Genomic DNA, 16,063 nt, shown 5'->3' with positions numbered 1-16,063 from the left:
TATTTATATTCATATTCATATTCACACGCCAACCACTGTTTTTGACTTGGCAGTGAAGCTGCAGGTTAAGATTGGATCTGAAGTGTTTCTTTCCTGCTTGTAGTGTGGCCAAGGTTGTTTGCAAACAGTGTACGTACAGTAAGAAGAGTATTGAACACACACAGCCCTCAGGTGTGCAGAAGTACTCATGTATATACACATTAGACACTCCAAAGTAGTGCTGTTTTCTTCTGTCTGTTATTCAACTACCCAGTATGGCATTGATTGGAAAAGAAAAGAAAAGATATCAAACCCAAAAAAGAAGGAACTCCATTCATGTGTATGTAATATGCAATAATTTCATTTGGCTGTCTTATTATCTCATTTATTGGGTGAGCAGCATTTTTAGGACACGATTAGTTGGCTGTGACCGAATGCTGCCGAGGCCTCGCTCCATGTAGGATTCATGATGAAGTTTGTTATGAACATTAGTGTCTATTTCTAGAGGAACACAGTACACCATCTTCTCCACTTCACATCAAAACAATCTGCTTTGTCATGAATTTGGTCTTCAAATAAACTATATGCTTGATGTCCAAAATCTTTTGACTGTGGTCTTCATTGCGGGTTTTCCTTCTCATTTGACTATTTTACTCTTTTTCTTTTACAAAACAAGTATGTTTTTTTTAACAATTATATTTGTGTGATATTAAAATACTTTATTTGCGTCAAATTACAACTAACATCACACTGTGGGGTTAGTGCGTCGGCCTCACAATACGAAGGTCCTGGGTTCGGGATGGAGTTTGCATGTTCTACCCGTGACCGCATGGGTTCTCTCCGCATACTTCCTCCCACCTCCAAGGACATGCACCTGGGGATAGGTTGACTGTAGGGATGCACCGAAATGAAAATTTGTGGCTGAAGCCGAATAAAATTTAAACGTTTGGCCGAAGGCCGAGTACTGAATACCGAATAATGAATGCAGTTTTTCACAAATGTATTTTATATTGCAAAAATACCCTACAATACATTTTTAGACATCCATCCATCCATTTTCTACCGCTTATTCCCTTTTTTTTGGGGTCGCGGGGGGCGCTGGCGCCTATCTCAGCTACAATCGGGCGGAAGGCGGGGTACACCCTGGACAAGTCGCCACCTCATCGCAGGGCCCACACAGATAGACAGATAACATTCACACTCACATTCACACACTAGGGCCAATTTAGTGTTGCCAATCAACTTATCCCCAGGTGCATGTCTTTGGAAGTGGGAGGAAGCCGGAGTACCCGTAGGGAACCCACGCATTCACGGGGAGAACATGCAAACTCCACACAGAAAGATCCCGAGCCTGGATTTGAACCCAGGAATGCAGTACCTTCGTATTGTGAGGCAGACGCACTAACCCCTCTGCCACCGTGAAGCCCTTGTGTGATATTAAAATACTTTATTTGCTTCAAATTACAACTAACATCACACTGTGGGGTTAGTGCGTCGGCCTCACAATACGAAGGTCCTGGGTTCGGGATGGAGTTTGCATGTTCTACCCGTGACCGCATGGGTTCTCTCCACATACTTCCTCCCACCTCCAAAGACATGCACCTGGGGATAGGTTGATTGTAGGGATGCACCGAAATGAAAATTTGTGGCCAAAGCCGAATAAAATTTAAACGTTTGGCCGAAGGCCAAATACTGAATACCGAATAATGAAAGCAGTTTTTCACAAATTTATTTTATATTGCATAAATAGCCTACAATACATTTTTAGACATGTTTTTTAAATAAAGTACAATTTTATTGAATATTGAAATTTTTTTTAATATTCCAGTAGCCTTTGCTTTTCAAAAAAAGCACAACGTTTTTCATTTATATTGGGACGGCGTGGCGCGGTGGGAGAGTGGCTGTGCGCAACCCGAGGGTCCCTGGTTCAAATCCCACCTAGTACCAACTTCGTCACGTCCGTTGTGTCCTGAGCAAGACACTTCACCCTTGCTCCTGATGGGTGCTGGTTGGCGCCTTGCATGGCAGCTCCCTCCATCAGTGTGTGAATGTGTGTATGAATGGGTAAATGTGGAAGTAGTGTCAAAGCGCTTTGAGTACCTTGAAGGTAGAAAAGCGCTATACAAGTACAACCCATTTAATAGGCCTTAAAACAAAACATGCATTCCAAAAAAAAATTAAGTGCATTAAAGTGGATAAACCCACAACAAATTAATTATTGTCCTTTTGGCAAAAGTCTGCTTAGCCACAGTAGATAGACCAATAATGTAAACAGAAGGCTCAAGTAAATCTCAATTAAGTGTGTGCTTGTAACCTCTTACACTTATACAGGTAGCCTACACAACAGGCTAATAATGTAAACAGCACACACACACAATGTAAAGAGCACACATCAGAGAAATACTGTCTGCTCGGTATCGTGTAACGGGCCTCAATGTGCTCCATGAGTCTCCGAAAGCCAATGTCCTCCACAACACTAAACGGTTGATCAGCCAAAGCCATAATCTCCATTACCTTCTTTGAAATTCCGTTTGCTTTTGGCACTGTCAGTCGCAAACTTATTCGTCCTCTCAAAGACGTCGGCCACGAGCAGAGGTGGGTAGTAACGCGCTACATTTACTCCGTTACATTTACTTGAGTAACTTTCGGGATAAATTGTACTTTTACGAGTAGTTTTTATGCAACATACTTTTACTTGAGTATATTTATAGAGAAGAAATGCTACTTTTACTCCGTTCCATTTATCTACATTCAGCTCGCTACTTTTTTTTATCGATCTATTAATGTTTGTTTTGGTTAATGACAGCTTCAAAGTAGAATCTACGCATGCCTGCGTTTCACCAATCACATGCAGTCACTGGTGACGTTGGACCAATCAAACAGAGCCAGGCGGTCACATGACCCGATTTATACAAGTTGAAAAACGTATTGGGGTGTTACCATTTAGTGGTCAATTGTACGGAATATGTACTGTACTGCGCAATATAATAATAAAAGGTTCAATCAATCAATAAAAAGTGTAAAGGAAAAAAGGCACTTTTTATTTCAACCGTACTTCCCGTCAAAAGCCTAAAGACTGATCGCACCGTTCCTGCCTTCACAATAAAAGTGCCGCTCCATCGCGCCTGCGCTAACAAAATAAGAGTCTCCGAAAGCCAGCGCAAACAAGCTAGCAAACTACGGAGTTTGCCGCCAATGTATTTCTTGTAAAGTGTATAAAAATGAATATGGAAGCTAGACAAATAAGATGCCAAAAACCAACGACTTTCATGTGGTATTAGACAGAAAAGAGGAACTTTTTTCTCCTCCATTTGAAAACGTGGACGTCTGAGTCCAATCAATGCAAGTCATCAGAATCAGGTAATACACCAATTTATATTCTTGTCTTCATGAAAGATAGGAATCTATATGTTAAACATGCATGTATATTCATTAAAACACCTTCAACATGTCAACAAAAACGGCAAAATAAATAAATATAAATTATATACTGTATATATAAATGTATGTATGTGTATATCTATATATATATATATATCTATATCTATATCTATATATATATATAATTTGTGTGTGTATAAATGATGTGTGTGTATGTATGATATGTGTGTGTATATATGATATGTGTATGTATGTATATATGAGGTAGATCACCTCGACTTGGTCATTTACTAAGTAATTGATAAACGTTGAAAAACGTATTGGGGTGTTACCATTTAGTGGTCAATTGTACGGAATATGTACTGTACTGTGCAATCTACTAATAAAAGTATCAATCAATCAATCAAATCAATGAATGCCTACTGAGGCTATGGTGCTGTTAAGTTATTGTGGCTCAATGTGCCATTTTTTTAATTTTATTTTAATGTACTATTATTTAATATATATTATTGTTTTAGTTGCTTAAGAGATATTCCTGGCTCTGAATTTGCTCATTGCTATTTTTATGTTTTTGTGCATTATTTGTTGCCGTAATCATTAAACAAACAGGTTACTCATCAGTTACTCAGTACTTGAGTAGTTTTTTCACAACATACTTTTTACTTTTACTCAAGTAAATATTTGGGTGACTACTCCTGACTTTTACTTGAGTAATAAATCTCGAAAGTAACGGTACTCTTACTTGAGTACAATTTCTGGCTACTCTACCCACCTCTGGCCACGAGGCACCTCCTCGAGACGGTTTGGCTGAATATTCGTTGCAGACTGCAATACTTTTGTCACTTTCCAACACTTAAAAATATCTCCACACTGCTGACATATTTCCGAAGGCGCCTGGTTACAACGTCACCGCGTCATTGCACGTTGGTTGATTGCGTCCATCCATCCATTTTCTACCGCTTATTCCCTTTCGGGGTCGCTGGCGCCTATCTCAGCTACAATCGGGCGGAAGGCGGGGTACACCCTGGACAAGTCGCCACCTCATCGCAGGGCCAACACAGATAGACAGACAACATTCACATTCACATTCACACACTAGGGCCAATTTAGTGTTGCCAAACAACCTATCCCCAGGTGCATGTCTGTGGCAGAGGGGTTGATTGCGTCACCGCGTCAAAAAATTGCGTCACACGGCACTATTCGGCCTTGCATTTAACTCATTCCACCGAAGGCGGCTTTTTTTTGCCACATTCGGCCGAATATATTCGGTTACCGATTAATCGGTGCGTCCCTAGTTGATTGGCAACACTAAATGGTCCCTAGTATGTGAATGTTGTCTATCTGTGTTGGCCCTGTGATGAGATGGTGACTTGTCCAGGGTGCACCCCGCCTTCCGCCCGATTACAGCTGAGATAGGCTCCAGCACCCCCCGTAACCCCGAAAGGGACAAGCGGTAGGAAATGGATGGATGGATCACATTGTAGATTCATTTGGTAAATTGACAACATTCTAATCACATTTTTCTATTAAGCAGGGATGTGAAAGTGGTTTTGATTGAGGGCAGTTATGGCTGCCATCAACAACCTTCATTGTAGGAATTAGATTTCATTATTAATTATAAACATTGTTTTAAGTGGACTGTCCATTTTACAGTAAAAACTTTACATTGACAACATTTTACTGTACAATACAGCGCTTTTTATATATATATTTTTTACAACATTTTACGGTAAATGGAAAAACAGTACGACTTTTTTGTTTTTGTTTATTTTTTGGGAAAAACCTGGCAGATTAATTGCCAGAATGTTTGTGTTAAATTGACATTGGTTTTTACAAGATGATATTGTTCATGGGAAAACTGTACAAGTTCTCTTTTTTTTATTCTGGCAGCTTAGCTGTCATTTTTTTCTACCGTAAAAACAAATCTTTCCATTTACAGTACTACAACAACCCTAGATTTTACAGTCAAAAACTGGCAGCTAAGTCAATAGAATTTTAAGTAGTTTTTAATTTACAGTAATATGCTGTAAATAACAAGTGAAGTATTTTCATTTAGACAAAATCATGTTTGGAAAGTATGATAGCACACTGTTGTATTTGTTGCAATTTTGGATACTATTAAAGTTTAAAAGGTATGCGATTTCTAGCAGTACATATATTTTTTTGGTCAAAATAAAAAAAAATCCATGACTTTTAGTGAGAAAATCTGAAGTACTTTATTAACACATAATTTGCAGGACAGATAATCAATCAATCAATCAATCAATGTTTATTTATATAGCCCTAAATCACAAATGTCTCAAAGGACTGTACAAACCATTACGACTACGACATCCTCGGAAGAACCCACAAAAGGGCAAGGAAAACTCACACCCAGTGGGCAGGGAGAATTCACATCCAGTGGGACGCCAGTGACAATGCTGACTATGAGAAACCTTGGAGAGGACCTCAGAAGTGGGCAACCCCCCCCCCCCCCCACCTCTCTAGGGGACCGAAAGCAATGGATGTCGAGCGGGTCTAACATGATACTGTGAAAGTTCAATCCATATTAGATAAAATGATGCGGGCCATGTGTGGCCCTCGGGCCTTGACTTTGACACCTTTTGTGTAAAATGACCGCATTACCGTCACATTAATAACGTCACTGAACGACAGTATTATAAATACTTTAAATGTATTACTCATAAATTATTTTACTCCGACAAAACTACAACTTCATTCACGTACTTTGATTTTACTGAATCGACAACTTTTATTTGGACAGGTTAGTAAAAATAAAAATTACATACACTTGGAGAGTAAAAAAACATGGTTGCACAACTGTTTTGTAATTGCAATTCACGTCCTCCTTGTCATTACTTTTCAACTTTAAAATTAGATGTGTGTCATATTTGAACTTGGCGGTTCAAATATGACACACATGGCGGTTTAGCTCGGTTGGTAGAGCGGCCGTGCCAGCAACCTGAGGGTTGCAGGTTCGATTCCCGCTTCCGCCATCCTAGTCAATGCCGTTGTGTCCTTGGGCAAGACACTTTACCCACCTGCTCCTAGTGCCACCCACACTGGTTTAAATGTAAGTTAGATATTGGGTGTCACTATGTAAAGCGCTTTGAATCACTTGAGAAAAGCGCTATATAAATATAATTTTTTTTTTTTTTTTTTTTTTAATCTCTGTAAAATTACAAATGATTATTTATAAACTCAGGTAAATTAACAAGCTGCTTACTTTTGACATGAAATGAGGATATACTGCCTTTTTGTAACATTATTTTTCTCCCTTTGGAAATGTAATATTGTGCTGAAATGAAGGCTTTTGGCGTGCCCTTCCTTCTCCTTTCTGCAAGTTACTCTGTGAGCAAAGAGGTCCTACCTGCATTGATGTCAGCAGTGGCAGCAGCTGGGTTTGGGACTGCACTGTGGATTACAACAAGGCTCCAGCTGGGGGTCACTTCCCTTGGCGATCTGACTCTCCCCAAACAACATGGAGTCTTCAAACTCTTCCTTGACTCTCTTCACCCTCTCCAGCAGCTCCTGGATGTCCGGCTGGCCGTCCAGCGGGAGAGGGTACCGCTCAGACGGGTCGGCGTCCAAATGGAAGATAAGCGGGGGGTCGTGATGCTTCCGCAAGACGAATGTTGAACACTCTTTGTCTGGGGTGGTGGTGCTGTGGATGGAGCCTGGAGAACAAAGACACATGTGACATGTGGAACATCTAGGCTGGACATCTTACCTTGTGTGTAGAAGTGAGCCTTGTACTTCCCCAGGCGAAGAGCAAACAGGCCACATTCTTCACTAGGATCAGTGGGGTAGAACATCATGCTCTCCCTTTTGCTCTGCCAACACAGCACAACCACATCCAGCCTTAATACTCCATGCAGCAACAAGGCCATCAGCAGGTTTATTTTGTGTAACATGCTGACATCATGATCACATTGTTACTTTGACGCAGAGGAGTGTCTCCTTTTTATATCCGGCTCACATAAACTGAAGAGTATTTTGCCCGTTAAATGTCTGGAAAACATCGGGAAAAGTCACTAGATTCGTCACCAGGCAAAGAAAGAGGAGTTGGAAAGTCACCAGATTTAGCGAGAAAGTGGCCAAGTTTGCATTATTGAATTAAGTGGTCTTGCATAGTGTGACTTTTCTCACACAATTTTAACTTATAATGTTCAGGTTTTAACGACAACTATGGTATTGTTCATATAGCACAGGTGTGTCAAACTCAAATACAGAGTGGGACGAAATTTTTAACGGAACAAAGCCGCGGGCCAAGGTTGAACAAATTAACCTTTTAATAGGGACCCAAACAAGTCTTGCATTAAATATTGAACAAGCAAGGCTTATATAACTTTAGTGACATGCAAAATCCAGTTTCAAATAATACTACTAATAATAAAAAAAATATCAATGGCATCCATCCATCCATTTTCTACCGCTTATTCCCTTTCGGGGTCGCGGGGGGCGCTGCCGCCTATCTCAGCTACAATCGGGCGGAAGGCGGGGTACACCCTGGACAAGTCGCCACCTCATCGCAGGGCCAACACAGATAGACAGACAACATTCACACTCACATGGCATATCAAATAAAATTTAAATACAAATTGTTATGCCTTTTTTTCTATTTGCAATCTTCTGAGGTAAATATCATTTTTTTTCCACAGGCTAATAATATATTTGAGAATAAAATAACAATAATGAATGAACCAAACATTCAAGCCTTGAATTAACAAGAGAAAATGCATGAATAAAATGTTAATTGTTGGTCAGTTTGCTGAAAGTTTCCCGGAAGAGTTAGTGCTGCAAGGGGTTCCGGGTATTTGTTCTGTTGTGTTACGGTGCGGATGTTCACCCGAAATGTATTTGTCATTCTTGTTTGGTGTGGGTTCACAGTGTGGCGCATATCTGTAACAGTGCTAAAGTTGTTTATACGGCCACCCTCAGCGTGACCTGTATGGCTGTTGACCAAGTATGCCTTGCATTCACTTGTGCGTGTGTGTAACAGCCACAAATATTATGTGACACGCTGTTAGTATGGAGGAAAAGCGGACGTGACGACAGGTCTTAGAGAACGCTAAAGGCAGTGCCTTAAATGCACGCCCCCAATATAGTTGTCCAGGTGGAAATCGGTAGAAATTCGGGAGAATGAATGCCACGGGAGATTTTCGGCAGGGGCACTGAACTTTGGGAGTCTACCGGGAAAATTAGGAGGGTTGGCAAGTATGAATATTAGCGGTGAATGCGGTGTTACAGCTCTAATGCTAAATTGATATTGCCTCAAGGGCCAAATTAAATTACACGGCAGGCCAGAGTTTGACACCCATGATATAGCAGGACATCTCTATTCCTGTGAAATTACTTTTTTCTGCTACAGATGTAGCTTACCACCACCAGGTGTGAATGAATGATGTGTTCCCACTTCTCTCTGAGCGCTTTGAGTATCTAAGAATAGAAAAGCGCGGAAAAAAATCTAATCCATTATTATTACAATTATTACTCCTTCCCCTAATATTTTTTACCATTTTTCAACCACTCTGATATTTGACTCTCACACAATATTTTTTTCCATAATAAAATTTTTTATAGTCTACCATTTATTTTGTTGTATAATGGCAATGCTTCTTTGTACCTTTCCGTGGTTGAAAAGGATGTCAGCCATGTCGACCCCATCGAGCACCACAGGGGGCACTCTAGCTCCAGCGAGCCCAGCGATGGTGGGCAGGATGTCCAGAGTGCTGGCCAGCTCCTGGGTCACACCTAGCAGCACAACAGTCACTACACACTCAGGAAATACAGGGTTTCACCTAAACTGAAAACCTGTGGCGTTGGGGGCATGGTAAGGAGCGCGGTCACCATGATGTCAGAGTCATTTGCTATGATATGATTTCTTTAAAAAGGCTCAAAAAATGGCCATTTTTAAAACAAATCTGTTATCAGTAATAACATTTTTTAATCGTTTTGCCATATTTTCAATTGTTACTGCTTCTTATGCAATGTACTTTGTGGAGATATTTTCAAGTGTTTACAGACTTTAAATGACTTTTTAAAATGGAAAAATTTGCATCTTTATCTGATGTTATTATAAAATGTACTCCTGACTAAAGAGGCTAGCTGTAACGATCATGACCTCACACTTGCTTGGCGCTGTTGTTCTAGTTTCACTTTCTCTTCTTAAAAGTCACGACTGTCCTCTTAATGTTTGCACATTTTGTAGATGACTGTTTGGGTATGTCTGCAGTATATATACAATTAACATTAACATCACAGACATGCTGACAACGCTCCAGACAATGGCTTGTGTTTTGTTTACTTCCTGTTTCGGCAATGCGGTTTTTGGTGATCAAAGTCTTGTTTAGGTGGTCAAGTTTTGGGTGCATCACTTATGGTAAATGGTAAATGGGTTGTACTTGTATAGCGCTTTTCTACCCCTTTTTAAGGAGCCCAAAGCGCTTTGACAGCATTTCCACATTCACCCATTCACACACTGACGGCGGGAGCTGCCATGCAAGGCGCTCACCACTTGTCCATAGTGCACAAATAATAGGCGATTGATATCAATTCAAACTGTAACGACCAGCTAAAATTAATGTTTTATGTTGATGTGGTTTGGATTTGATGTCACTTTTTCCCATGTTTGCAAACACACCGTCCGTGCCTGAAAGGCGATTGGCGGAGAATGAGGAAGTGTTGTTGTGTGTCCGGGGAAGTGAAGACTCACGGAGACAAAAGTGTTTGCATGGGAGGTAAAACCTGTTAGAATAATGCTGTTTGTCATCATACAATTGGTAATAAAAGTTAAAAATAGCGTTGGACTTTTTATATTACTTTAATTAGTTTTCAAGTAAAAAAACAACCTTATTTTCAAGGTGTGACGGTACTCTAATTGCCGTGGCAGTGCGCCACATTCAGCTATATTAAGGAGAAACCCTGAAATATGTATTCTATCACTTGTTTTATAAGGGATGTGAGCACCCTTTGAGGACAAAAAGAGGGACTGATAAGCTAGCTCGATGGTTAGCTAAGTAGTGAGCTTCTTTTGGTGCTCCTTACCATAGTCCGAAATTTTGTTGTATTTTTTTTAACAAGCTGGCAAGTAGCTAACCATCTAGCTAGCTTACTTGTTGTCGCCTCCGTTCGTTATCAAAGCCACAACGTTGACGGCTGTCTACTTTGCGGCTAATCTTGTTAGCTTGTCCTGCAACACAGCTGAGGAGACCGTTTATTTTACTTTGATCGTATTTTTATTGATATTTAATTAAAAAAACGTGGAAATTATATTTTGACGGGAAAATAATGTTTAAAAAGGCGGACTTCCGCGCCTTTGCGGAAATGTCACATGCCTGCGTCTACATTAGCCCTTTTGGCACTTAAATCTTGGTATTTTACAATGTTTACATACAATGATATAAATATTTGTCTCAATTTTAATATCAAGTTGCCAAGGGACTGGAGATGGAAATTAGCCAATGGCTATAATCACGTTTACAAGTCATATGCTTTGTTCTCTCTAAAAAAAAGTACATCTAAATGTACAGTACAGGCCAAAAGTGTGGACACACCTTCTCATTCGATATTTTCTTCAAAATAGCCACCCTTTGCTATGATTACTTTTTTGCACACTCTTGGCATTCTCTCCATGAGCTTCAAGAAGTGGTCACCTGAAATGGTTTTCACTTCACAGGTGTGCTTGAAATCATAGGAAAGGGTGGCTATTTTCGAAGAAACTAGAACATAAAACATGTTTTTAGTTATCTCACCTTTGTTTGTCAAGTACATAACTCCAAATGTGTTCATTCATAGTTTTGATGTGACAATCTACAATGTGAATAGTCATGAAAATAAAGAAAACGCATTGAATGAGGAGAAGGTGTGTCCAAACTTTTGGCTTGTACCATATTTAATTACAGTGTGTATTTGCAACACACCTGGTGTGATCATGCCGGGCCAATAGGCGATGGCTGGCTCTCTCATGCCGCCCTCATACGTGGTACCTTTGCCGCATCTCAGTGTCCCCGCGCTACCTCCGCGGGCCATGCGAAATAATGAAGGCCTGTAGAGGAGAAAAGTAAAGTTGCACTTCAATCACAGCATCAGTTCATACCCGAGAACAGCCATGTCCAGAAGTACAAACCCCAAAAGCAGTGAAGTTGTCACGTTGTGTAAATGGTAAATAAAAAGAGAATACAATGATTTGCAAATCCTTTTCAACTTATATTCAATTGAAGATACTGCAAAGACAATATATTTCATGTTCGAACTGGAAAACTTTATTATTTTCTGCAAATATTAGCTAATTTGTTTCAAGAAAAAGCTGGCACAAGTGTAAAAAAAAGTGAGAAAGTTGAGGAATGCTCATTAAAGACTTATTTGGAACATCCCACAGGTGAACAGGCTAATTGGGAACAGGTGGGTGCCATGATTGGGTATAAAATCAGCTTCCATGAAATGATCAGTCATTCACAAAAAAAGGACGGGGCGAAGGTCACCACTTTGTCAACAAATGCCTGAGCAAATTGTTTAAGAACAACATTTCTTAACCAGCTATTGCAAGGAATTTAGGGATTTCACCATCTACGCTCTGTAATATCATCAAAAGGTTCAGAGAATCTGGAGAAATCACTGCCTAAGCCATGATATTACGGACCTTGGATCCCTCAGGCAATACTGCATCAAAGAGCCACATCAGTGTGTAAAGGATATCACCGCATGGGCTCAGGAACACTTCAGAAAACCACTGTCAGTAACTACAGTTGGTCGCTACATCTGTAAGTGCAAGTTAAAACTCTACTATGCAAAGTCATTTATCAACAACACCCGAAAACGCTTTGCTGGGCCAGAGCTCATCTAAGATGGACTGATGCAAAGTGGAAAAGTGTTCTGTGGTCTGACGAGTCCACATTTCAAACTTTCAACTTTGCAGTCTAATTAAATATAAGTTGAAAATGATTTGCAAAACATTGTATTCTGTTTTTATTTACCATTTACACATGACAGCTTCACTGCTTTTGGGTTTTGTATTTGGACAGTGACGCCATGTCATGTCCTTTCACTTTTGAGCCCTTGAAAATGGAGGCATGAAATGGTCCTAATTCCTAAAAGGTGACAACCATATTTCTGATATATATATACACTGTATATATATATATGAATGCACACATTACTAATCTTTCAGTTGTTCTAATCAGTTGCATGATTCCAAGATGGCGCCCGGACGGGCTGCAGCATCGCGGAGCTCTTGCTAAAGATGAAACATTTGGCAGAAATACCGGTCAATTCTGCAAACTTTATGGCTGGCTCACATCGTGGTCACATCGTGATCACGTACGACCGCCAGACCCTTCTGGATGTGGACATATCGGGACGTTTTGGACTGATAGACGCGTGCTTGCTAGACCTGCTAACTAGCACGGGAATACTTCGGCGGCTACATCCAGCGGCCTGTGAAGCAGGGGAGTATAGTAGCAGCGGGGGCCGTCTATGGAGCAGACGCCAGCGGTGTGATCGGAAAAGCGGATGTCGAGCGGGGCTAAAAACAAAGCAGAAGGCTAATCCCCACAGAACACCACTTCCCTCCATCCTGAAGCCGGATTCAAATGGAAGCCTAAGTCCGGTCCGATCGGGTGGCCATGTACTGCTTGCCTGTGTATCGGCTGGGGACATCTCTGCGCTGCTGATCTGCCTCCGCTTGGGATGGTTTCCTGCTGGCTCCGCTGTGAACGGGACTCTCGCTGCTGTGTTGGATCCGCTTTGGACTGGACTCTCGCGACTGTGTTGGATCCATTATGGATTGAACTTTCACAGTATCATGTTAGACCCGCTCGACATCCATTGCTTTCCTCCTCTCCAAGGTTCTCATAGTCATCATTGTCACCGACGTCCCACTGGGTGTGAGTTTTCCTTGCCCTTATGTGGGCCTACCGAGGATGTCGTAGTGGTTTGTGTTGTGGTTTGTGCAGCCCTTTGAGACACTAGTGATTTAGGGCTATATAAGTAAACATTGATTGATTTCCCGTGAAAAACAGCTCACCCGTTGTCCGACGTGAAGAAGACCAGTGTGTTGTTGATCACGCCGGTCTTCTCCAATGTAGCCAGCAGGTTTCCCACAGTGTTGTCTAACTCCAGCAGAGCGTCTCCAAATGGACCCCTTGAAGTCTTCCCAGCAGCCCCCGGGCCTGCATACTGGGGGTAATGGGTGTGCTGGTGCAGGAGAGAAGAACAAATGGTAAGATAAAACAAACAATTGGTGGTTCATAGAAACGGTCAACGTTGCCCACATGGGAAGGGTAGTAGAGGAAGAAAGGTTGGTTCTTTTCCGCCGCTGCGGCGATGAAAGCGGTGGAGAAGTCACTGTAAGCCCGTTCCAGATCTAGGAAGTTAACGGGCTGTTGCTTGATGACCTCGTTGTGCATCAGCGGGACCGTCACCGTGTCGATGTCGCACAATCCGAAGCACTTGACATCTGGCGGAAAACATGACAGGTTGTGACATGGACCCTGGAAGAAAGAAAAAGCAGACGGTCAAAGCAGCGCAGTGAAGGAAGCAGTTCATCTCCAGGATGCACCGACCATGTCGTGGGAGTATGGAATCCCCAGGTACTCGTCAAAGCCCTGCCTGGTCGGAAGGAACCTTCCATTGGCCCCCAGGCCCAGGTGCCATTTCCCTACCACGGCTGTGGCGTAGCCAAGAGGTTTCAGCACCTCGGCGATGGTGGTCTCGTTCAATGGAAGACCACCGATTGAGCCAGGATACAGGACTCCGGGGTAGATCCCAGAGCGGGTCTGGTAGCGGCCTGTCAATAGTGATGCCCTGGAAAGACAATTAAATCAACCTTTCCACCCTCAAGTAGACAAGGTCAGAATAATATGTGTATACAAGTAGGGCTGGGCGATATATCGCGGGTTTGCCTCTGTGCGATATAGAAAATGACTAAATCGTGATATTCGAGTACACGTTTCAAGCAGTTCTTTTTAGATGCTGGCATTACACTACAAGCTCTTCCCACTCCTTGTGTCTCCTTCTCAGAGACAGCAAGCGCACCTTCTTACATATGTCACATACTATCACGTCATACCTAACATACGTATGGGCCCTCGCCCAGCAGAGAGGTAGCAGCATGGGTAACGTTAGCTGTGCGAGTGGCTAAACGAGAGAAAGAAGGTGCGGATCTGGTAACAAATGAGGGAAGAATTAATTCCCAAGAAAAACAGCAAGGGGTCCTTAGTCTGGTGGTGGTTTGGCTTCAAGTGGTAATATGTCGAACATCCATCCATTTCCTACCGCTTATTCCCTTTTAGGGGTCGCCTATCTCAGCTACAATCGGGCGGAAGGCGGGGTACACCCTGGACAAGTCGCCACCTCATCGCAAGGCCAACACAGACAACATTCACACTCACATTCACACACTAGGGCCAATTTTTAGTGTTGCCAATCAACCTATCCCCAGGTGCATGTTTTTGGAGGTGGGAGGAAGCCGGAGTACCCGGAAGGAACCCACGCATTCACGGGGAGAACATGCAAACTCCACACAGAAAGATCCCGAGCCTGGATTTGAACCCAGGACTGCAGGACCTTCGTATTGTGAGGCAGACGCACTAACCCCTCTGCCACCGTGACATTTTACATTTAAACCAGTGTGGGTGGCACTGGGAGCAGGTGGGTAAAGAGTCTTGCCCAAGGACACAACGGCAGTGACTAGGATGGCGGAAGCGGGGATCGAACCTGCAACCCTCAAGTTGCTGGCACGGCCGCTCTACCAGCCAAGCTATACCGAATTGTGACCAGGAAAGCATAAATCAGTGATAGAAAAAAACCCTACATGCTGACCATCAAGTAAACTCCACACAGAAAGATCCCGAGCCTGGATTTGAACCCAGGACTGCAGGAACTTCGTATTGTGAGGCAGACGCACTAACCCCTCTCCCACCGTGAAGCCAATATGTCGAACAGACAACCGTAATTTGTCATGTGTGGAGCAAAAGTATTGCTACAAAAATAAGCATTAGTGCTAATATGTAGCATCATTACAAAAGTCACCTGCTAGAGAATGAAGAGTGTTTACTCCGCATGTCAACATATCCATTCGGTGCCACACGCCCACACTATCAAAACGCCGAGGCAAACATTGCCAGAGCAACACCGTATGAAAAAACTAGTCGACAGCAAAAGGAGATAATGTCCGCAGTAACCTACCACATAGCGAAGGACGAACATTATTTGATTTCCTATTAAGCAGCTTATTTTTATATGACACTTATCTTGTGTGACATCATGCACTTTATTTGTTTTAAAACATGGGTGTCAAACTCTGGCCCGTGGGCCAAATTAGCTTTACACGAGGCAATATCAAATTAACATTAGAGTTGGCCCGCTGCTGTAACACCGCATTCACCGCTAACACTCTTACTTGCCAACCCTCCCTATTTTCCCAGGAGACTCCCGAAGTTCAGTGTCCCTCCCGAATTTCATTCCGGGCAACAATATTGGGGGTGGGCCTTAAACAGCGTGCCGGCCCAGTCACATACTATATGCGGCTTATACACACACACACAGGTGAATGCAAGGCATACTTGCTCAACAGCCATACAGGTCACACTGAGGGTGGCCGTATAAAAACAACTTTAACACTGTTACAAATATGCGCCACCCTGTGAACCCACACCAAACAAGAATGACACATTTTGGGAGAACACCCGCACCGTAACACAAC

The 16,063-nt window shown here is 42.3% G+C and overlaps 2 protein-coding genes across 2 annotated transcripts in view; both read right to left on the bottom strand.

The window, feature by feature from the left end:
• The window catches only part of LOC133550117 (arylsulfatase A-like), a 28,064-nt gene that overhangs the window by 7,278 nt on the left and 4,723 nt on the right, over window positions 1-16,063 (bottom strand). The window contains exons 2-8 of the mRNA XM_061896197.1: window positions 13,923-14,163; window positions 13,632-13,850; window positions 13,385-13,554; window positions 11,283-11,407; window positions 8,987-9,114; window positions 7,091-7,193; window positions 6,731-7,037 (exon numbers count right to left, since the gene is read on the bottom strand). Of these exons, the coding sequence (XP_061752181.1) occupies window positions 6,742-7,037; window positions 7,091-7,193; window positions 8,987-9,114; window positions 11,283-11,407; window positions 13,385-13,554; window positions 13,632-13,850; window positions 13,923-14,163 (1,282 nt within the window). The 3' untranslated portion in view covers window positions 6,731-6,741. The remainder of the gene's footprint in view (window positions 1-6,730; window positions 7,038-7,090; window positions 7,194-8,986; window positions 9,115-11,282; window positions 11,408-13,384; window positions 13,555-13,631; window positions 13,851-13,922; window positions 14,164-16,063) is intronic.
• Window positions 14,037-16,063, bottom strand: part of LOC133550118 (arylsulfatase A-like) — a 30,174-nt gene continuing 28,147 nt past the window's right edge. The window contains exon 10 of the transcript XR_009806240.1: window positions 14,037-14,163. The gene's annotated coding sequence lies outside the window, so the exon portion shown is untranslated. The remainder of the gene's footprint in view (window positions 14,164-16,063) is intronic.

The sequence above is a fragment of the Nerophis ophidion genome, linkage group LG03 (genome assembly GCF_033978795.1).
Source record: "Nerophis ophidion isolate RoL-2023_Sa linkage group LG03, RoL_Noph_v1.0, whole genome shotgun sequence".
Classification (NCBI taxonomy): Eukaryota; Metazoa; Chordata; class Actinopteri; order Syngnathiformes; family Syngnathidae; genus Nerophis; species Nerophis ophidion.
This window is presented reverse-complemented; position numbering and strand designations above follow the sequence as displayed.